The 8,060-nt window shown below is 38.1% G+C and overlaps 1 protein-coding gene across 1 annotated transcript; it reads right to left on the reverse strand.

Moving 5' to 3' along the window:
- Positions 1 to 423: 423 nt before the first annotated feature.
- On the reverse strand, positions 424 to 7,224 carry LOC107078216 (E3 ubiquitin-protein ligase TRIM39). Its single transcript, XM_015354147.2, has 6 exons — positions 6,855 to 7,224; positions 4,237 to 4,332; positions 3,374 to 3,625; positions 3,028 to 3,050; positions 2,652 to 2,788; positions 424 to 2,124 (listed from the first exon to the last, which is right to left on the reverse strand). Exons 1-6 carry the CDS (start codon positions 7,020 to 7,022, stop codon positions 1,499 to 1,501), a joined length of 1,302 nt encoding a protein of 433 aa, XP_015209633.2. The 5' UTR covers positions 7,023 to 7,224; the 3' UTR covers positions 424 to 1,498.
- Positions 7,225 to 8,060: the final 836 nt, after the last annotated feature.

Consider the following 8,060-nt stretch of genomic DNA (forward strand, 5'->3'; position numbering starts at 1 on the left):
GTTATCAGATTGATGTCTACTATCTGTAGGATGCAGAAATTAAAAAGTGGATAACAGATATAGCAATATAAGTAAGGGTGTAACTGGGGTCATCAATGTTCTTTGTACAGGAAGATCTTGCTAATAGTGGTATTGCTGACACTTCTCATATCAGCTCCCAGAGCAGTATATTGTACATAGAAAATTATATTGATAAGGATATAATCACTCCTGAATGAGTCTATATACAGTATCATGACATAAAAAAAATGGATAGATGTATCTTTTATAACCACTTCATCCAATTCAGGGAGCCTATCCTAGCAAACAACAGGCACAAGGCAATGTATACCCTGGTTGGGACACCAGTCCATAATAATAATAACTGAAAAACAAGCACAGTGGTGATTTAAATCTTTATTTATTAAATAACTGATATTCGAAAAAATAAATAAAATCAGACAGCAAGTTCTTTTATTTATTTTGACACAGGAGTCATATTGTATTTAAAATAAAACATAGAAAAAAGAAACCACAGAAGAAAAAAGTCAAGAAGTGCAATAAAACATTGTTCATTAACCTTTTCAACAGAGATATTATCAAGTCTTTCATTTTGCAAAATACATTACAAACACTACACTTTACAGTACTTGCTTGCTGTTAATTGGATGGGTGTATTGATACACATTTGTGAATTCAGTCTGTGTCTGTTCACTTCATAGGATCAATTTATACAAGAGTAAAATAAGGAACTATCAGATATTTCTGTACAATCAAATAAGTAGTTTCCATACTTACATATTCCGTAAGGAATTTCCTATGTTGCATACAGTTATGTACTGTATACCTCTGTACAGTCAAGCAACCGTTGGAAAGCTTGGCTAGGCGAGTATGAGAACATCACCCACCAATAAAAACACCTCTCTTCTTGTAGTTATTTCTTTTCAATAAGTCTGTGCTACAGTTTGTTTGCTTGTGTCTGCACTAATGGTGCCAACACCAAGTATTGGTTGTTTATGTAGAGGTACTTCAGTTAAATACACAATGAGACATTGTGTATTTCCATTTTAACTTTCTTGTCTGAGACTCATTCATAAAATTATACAATTTAGCCTGTATGAGTATGATTATATACTGAAAATCAAAACAGTTCTCTCTCTTTACTTCTGCTTTTTTCCCCCAATTTTTCCAAAGTGTTTAAATTTAAAGTAGCGAGTTATAATATCATTACAGCAGGTTACAGTACAATGTTAGGATGATCAGTGATGTTTACACTGGTTATCTACAGTACATCCTGTTCACCTCCCACAACAAAACCAATGACAACCTCCCAGTCCATGTAATAACTTGCAGAAGTCGGCAAATTCTAGAAATGCAGAGTTGACCCCCAGCATACATTTTGCAAACTTCATACCAAGTTGAGAGTACTCAAGTCCACTCAAGTTGGCCTGAGCATGGACGCAGGACATAAGACATCTCATGTCCTTGCATCATGATGCTCTGCTTTGCTGGACTGATGTCATTGGCTACCGGCCATTGAATAGCTAGAGTCATTTGTCTCCTCAAGCTCAGGCATGGATTCTTCAAAGCCCAGATCTGATCCAGCTGGGTCTTCCTCTGGCACAAGGTTACAGAGAAGCAGAGTTGAATTAGAGTTGATGCCAAAGGCTGGGCGCAGAGGCTTTTTGAACTTGGCCCTGAAGGTATGCATGGGCTGTGCTTTATTAATACAGAAGAAGGTCAGGTACCCATTGTTATAGTCAAGGAAGATCCCCACACGGTAACACACATTCCACTTTTCCAGCACGATACTCTCCCCATTGTGCATGGCCAGGAACTCCCCATCAAACATCTGCAAGCCCCAGGAATTCTTGTCAAGACCCAGGGCTGCTTCGCTTCCTTTGCATGTTCTGTGGTCGTACACCACTCCCACACACCAGTTTGCCATGCCCTGCACCTCCACTTCCCAGTAATGCTGCCCACTGGAGAAGGTATTAGTGGCAAGGACGTATGGCCTGATGTCGAACCATTCATCCGTATTTCGGGCCTTCTGGGGCGAAGAGACATTGGAGACCTGTTTTTTATCTTCTGAAACCTGGAGGTTTTTGTGAGCGGTGTTTTCGTCAAACATGAGGTCCACAGCATCTAAAGAAGGTTTATAAATATACAATATAAATTAAAAAACACATTTTTTCTTCCAAGATAGAGTATTCTTACTAGACCTCTGAGAAAATTTTACTTTGCGACTGTCAATAACTAGAAATCTAGACTGCCCATTGTACTTGCATGTTACAAAGCAGCAGTGAACACAAGCACATGGGTATCCTCTGATACCCGCTAGAGATCCTCTAATTTTCCTTCGCAAATTGACACTGGAATGGAAACAGCAGAGCTATACTCTATCAGTGCAAAACTCTTTCAGGAAACGTCCAATCCTCCATCAACTCACTGCTATTTTCACACTGCAGATGGATTTCTGTATTGCGTGACTGATGGTTTCATCCTGCTATTTCCACTTACTAATCCTACAAAAAAATGAATTTACAGCTGTTGCCCAAATCAGATGAAACAACTGATCAACTAGTATCTCTGCAGCAGCTTTGCTAACTAAGGCGACAGTCCTCTGTGTGGTTTTATTATTGGCAGTACTCTCCACTGGGCTCCTTACTTACACTCCCAAGGACGCGGCAGGAGCTCCATATTCTTCCTAACAATGTGCTCCACTGACTTCTCCAGAATTGCCAGCCTGTGGTGGTCAAAGCGCATTTCCTTCTTGAGGCGCTGAATGAAGAACTCCAAAGATTTGACACTGAAGAATGAGAAACAATAAGTCAATATAAGGATACGGAAGATTATATTCTTAACTGCTGTGTTTTTAGAACATTAGTTTTACTTCTGGGCTCCAGTTTGTATACAAAAGCATGTATTATTTACAGGAGTTTGTGTAAAGATGTTAAGATGAATGGGTCATTATCAGCATATTTCAGATTTTCTGATTGAGTTTTAGCCTTTTAGGCATAAGTGTTCAGAGTTGAGGCTGCATCTTACCTTAATTTGAGTGCACTGATGTCCTGCAGAAAAAAAAGAGGATAATATAATTATAAAATACAATTTGCTTCAAGGTAAAGACATTAATATCGAATATAAGGCAGAATAAGAATAAGCTTGTAAGTCTTAAGTGCATATTTATTTTCTAATAATCTAAGATAAAGAAGCACATAAAAACTAATTATAAAATTATTGCTGATCCACACCTAGTTTATGTGAAATTAAGCACAGGCTTTGATTAAGTTTTAAACGGTTTTCTGCACTCATTTCCTCTTACAGAGCATCAGAAGATGAGAGCTGTGGCTCAGTAAGAGAGGAGGGTCTTGATGACCTGAAGAAGCCTTACCATCAGCTCAGTGACAATGGAGCAGTCATTGCTTTTCTCTGCCAATTGGCTCTTTTGTTCGGCACTCTCTGCAATTTCTGTGGCATTGTTCTGATAGGCATTACAGTCCGTTTTCCATCTTTCCAGCTGCAGCCGAATGCTCTTGTGCTCGGCTGCTATTAGCTGAAAGGCCTTCTTCTCATTGTTGTCAATCAACTTCCGCAGCTCCAGATATTTATTGGCCACAGACTCTCTCACCTTCGTCACCATGTCCTGTGAATATAAAGCACAGCAGGCCATCAGAACACCCCCAATGACATTACCAATGTGCCAGGCACAGAGGAACACCTACAGTGTATAATACAGACGTGTACATTCAGTCTTCTGTCATCTCTGATAGTAAACACATCTAGGAAAATTTTAAAATTTGATATTTTTTCCTATTTTTTTTTCATGTGTAGAAACAGATTTAACAAAATTACATTTAAATAAATCAATAATGTTAGTCATGCATTCATCTCAAAATGTGTATATTTTACCAAATACCTACAGTATATACACAATTTAAAATCCCATCCTCCTGAATTCAGGTGTCTTCTGTTTTTCACTTACGGTATACGACATCTCAATATATTAACCAGTCCATCCCCCCTTCAACATAACCACAGCCTGCAAGCTCTTTGATACTGGTCACTTATCAATACCTGTAACACTATAATGCTTGTGATTATCTGCAGACTTTGTCAGTCTGTTCTTGTTACTATATGTTGTTTCTATATCCACTCTCAGGAATGAATATGTTTTCCTAGTTAAGTTCCATCAGTATGGGAGGTGACACATTTCAAAATTCATGACATGCTACAACTTTTAGGCCTCCCACCTACCTCTACATCATTCTCTGCCTTGACAATTTGTGCCTCGACATCTCCCGTGATCCTCAGGTCAGTCTTCAGCTGCTTGGTGGTTTTCTTCAACTCATTCTACAAAAAGATCACATTATAGAAATTACTGTTCCCATCACTGTCACCAGTCATATCAGAATATCGGCAATATCATTTACCTTACAACCTTACAAGTCCATAAGTACCTTTACCTATCATGGCCTCCTAATAATCCCTATCTATAAATTAGCTTCATCACTCTGTTCTCCTCTCCACCGATAGCTGATCTGTGGTGAGTGTACTGGTGCACTATGGCTGCTTGTCGCATCATCCAGGTGGGGAAGCACATAGGTGGTGATGGAGGGGTGTCCCTGTTATCTATAAAGCACTTTGTGGAGGGTCCAGAAAAGCGCTATACAAGTGTAAGGAATTAATACAGAAAGACTAATGTTTATCCCACACAAAGACCCACAGCTTGTATTGATTTCCTTTGCAGTGCCTTAATGAAATCGGAAGAAATTCTTTGATGGAGTGGATTCCGAGAATTACCGGTTGAGTAGCCCCACCCTCAGTTGTAGTACTTGGGTTATTTAAATTACTTAACTTCAGAAAAATATTCTGTATGTCATTCACACAAACGATGAACCAAAATGCAAATTCCTGGACTTGAGCACAGGGATTTAGTCTTCATCTGATGGGAGAATCTAGCATTCCTTTCTCATGCCTATAGGAGGCAAATCAAATTCTGTAGCTTCCAAGTGCTAATGACCTGTATTTGCAGCCTCAATAGGCCCTCTCAGCAGAATCAACAAGATTGATCTGTTCCTACCGCACCATACACCAGGTGTGCTATAATTCTGTCCCCAATGTGTCCGCTTTTCATAACTACCTATCACCTTAAACTTAATTGTCCTGCTTATGGAAAATGGTGTTTGCAAATATCTCTCTTTCTCTCTCTCCCCTAGTAGCATGCCCACTCTACTACTATACTAGAAGAGGGCAATAAACCTCTTTATGTTGCAACTGATCTTCTCAGTCTAGCCTCCTCTGCCATCCAGCTGCTGAAAGGGAGTGCAGGGCAGTTCACTGCATTGCTACCAATGGAATTATAGAACTACTATGGCACTACAATATTGTGATCAATATAATATTGCTAGGGATTGACTATATAGACCAGTCTGTGCTTTACTCTGGTGTGAACTAGTGAGGACTCTTTCCCTTTCCAGCAAAAGAGAACAGGTCTTTAAACTCTCTAGAAGAATGTCACGGTTCAGGTATTGAACTGTTATAAATCTGTGATCATACCACTGATGTGCTTATTAATGGTTCACGATTTCATGAAAGCAGACTGTAAAGAAATGATTCTTCATAATCAGGTTCTTCTGATGGGAATGTTTCATTTAAAAAAAAACGTTGGTATAGGTCAAGCGCAGACAACTTTGACTCTTCTATGATATTAAATGATCTTCAGCAGTAGCATCAACTAAGTGATTGAAGTTCAATTGCAATACTGAAGTGCTAGCTAGGTCACCTTATATTGCAATATATTTAGCAATATAAGAAGGAACACTGCCTACCCATGGCTTTAAACAGGACTCTTCAGCATAGCAAATTTTACAAAATAAGCTACCATTGTCCTCTGGCTTGGGTTGGAGCCAAAACCACTGTGACTTCATTTCTGATCCACTCTGATCCATTTATTTTAAGTGGGCAAATTATATGACTATGACAGTAACAATTTAACACTTGCATTTGAGCCTAAAAAAGATTTACATCTTGTCCTATTGCATGAGATATAAAATTGTATAAACTCTCTTCACCTGAGACAATATTTAGATCAGTTATAGGAGGTGAGAGATCAAGAGATTTCTGTTTCTGTGCTGCGCTATTGAAACTGACACCCATGTTATATTACACACTGCTTTCCTCTTTACATAATGAACCATGTTAAGTTGGTTAAGTAAACAGGTCAATTATGGAATGAAGAGGACTGGCATATCTTCCCTGGGTGTGAACAAGTCATTCTACCTAAGAGTTTACAGAGATTTAAAAAAAACATTTAAAAACTTTCATCATCATGCTATTTCAGTTCTAACACTGACCAACCCACCCACTAGCTTTCTCAAAAACATCCAATGCCAATGAAACAGAAAGCTTCCATTTAGTTTGGATTTTAACCAGTGCCTTTAGAAAAGCACGTATCTTGAATAGTTAACATGAAAAGTGTTTTTCTATGAGGTAACTGCAGGCTGAGGTGGAACAAAAATCAGAAACTACCCACATTAGCCACTGTGTGCTTCTGATTCTACGCATTCCTGTTGATGTTCTATATTGTAAGGCTTTGAAGATTCAACAGACGCTATTGTTTTCAATAATCATTGAATTTCTCATTTCTCAGTCTGGTTCATTAATATTTGGGATTAATGAAACCACGTAAAACGCCCTACTCAATGGACACTGCGGAGCCACGGAGGTGAGAAAAGCAAAATCAAGAACCCCTCTGTCAGACAATTGCTCAAATCACCAACAGAATGTAACAACAACAACAACAACAACAACAACAACAACAACAACAACAACAACAATAATAATAATAATAATAATAATAATAATAATAATACCATTTGTTGTTTGTAGCCATCCAAGAGGGACTTTAATTCGTGTTCACGGTGTTCCGCACTGACTAGACAGTCCGCACAGACACAGTAATCACAAGTCCGGCAGTAGATTATCAGACCTTTGTTGTGTGCCGTGCAAGCCACCGAGTTATCCGGGGTAGTGTAGCTCATCGTACCCGGTATTACACAGTCCTCTGCGAATGAAATCGGAAAGTCAAAATAAAAAAATAAAACTCTCGACTTCTCTTACCAGGGCAAAATACCTGGTAGGAGTATTTTTTAGTTGTTTTCAACTTTTAAAGTTCTGTGGGCCAAATAACAGCAGAATCAAACTAAAGTTGACCTTGGCTCGCCAAGAACCTGGTACACTCGTTAGCCAGTGCCAGTTTGGCTGACTCATATATACTGACGCGTATTTAACAGGAATTCAAGCAGGTGTGTCAGAACTCCTCCTTCTGCTACATAAAAATTAATTTCACTTCGACATTCATAAGACATTTCTGTTCTTCATACCACTTACTTGTTCATTAATTCTAAACCTAAGGTTTTCAATTCATTTTTTCCCTTATATTCATATTTTTTTTTAACAAATCGTAGATGAAAACCGTGTGTAACAAATTATGAGAAAGAATCATAACGTTTCTACATAGGTAATTACAAAAATATTGTTATACGTTTGACAAAGAATTAATGTCACAGGTATATAGATTGTGCAACCAAAATGCATGATACTTTGTAGCCGACTAAATAATACTTACACTTACAGTATATGGCGTTTTTCTGGACACTGCACTCAAAGTGCTTTACAGGTAAAGAGGACTCTTCTCCACCCCCATCAGTGTATAACCCCACCCAATGATACTTTATATCTAGAAGTCTTTTTGTTAAAATACAATTTTTACATTATCAGCAATTATGGACATTGTATAACTAAAATTAAAAAGCAGATATACTGAGATGGAACCTACCCCCCCTTCAGGAGTTTTAGTTCTAGAATTGAATCGTTTGAAATTAATGTATACTACACTCTGATCATTCTTAATTCCTGTAATCCAGATGATCAAATCAGGTGGAAAGACATTGAATCATCCCTTATTATTCAGGCATTATTAGGTAACAAGAATTTAGATAAATTTACTGAACAAATAAATAGTGCATGGATAAAGCTCCAACTAAAGGTATGGAATACAGGTATAAAAGAGTATCACT

The sequence above is a fragment of the Lepisosteus oculatus genome, chromosome 6, assembly GCF_040954835.1.
Source record: "Lepisosteus oculatus isolate fLepOcu1 chromosome 6, fLepOcu1.hap2, whole genome shotgun sequence".
Lineage (NCBI taxonomy): Eukaryota > Metazoa > Chordata > Actinopteri > Semionotiformes > Lepisosteidae > Lepisosteus > Lepisosteus oculatus.

Excerpts from the sequence above, each read along its gene's own strand:
- LOC107078216 (XM_015354147.2), bottom strand. The coding sequence starts at position 7,022 with ATGAGCTACACTACCCCGGATAACTCGGTGGCTTGCACGGCACACAAC. Across the intron at positions 3,626-4,236 it reads AGGCAGAGAATGATGTAGAG|GACATGGTGACGAAGGTGAG; the intron begins GTAGGTGGGAGG and ends TTATATTCACAG. Across the intron at positions 3,051-3,373 it reads CCATTGTCACTGAGCTGATG|GACATCAGTGCACTCAAATT; the intron begins GTAAGGCTTCTT and ends TTTTTTCTGCAG.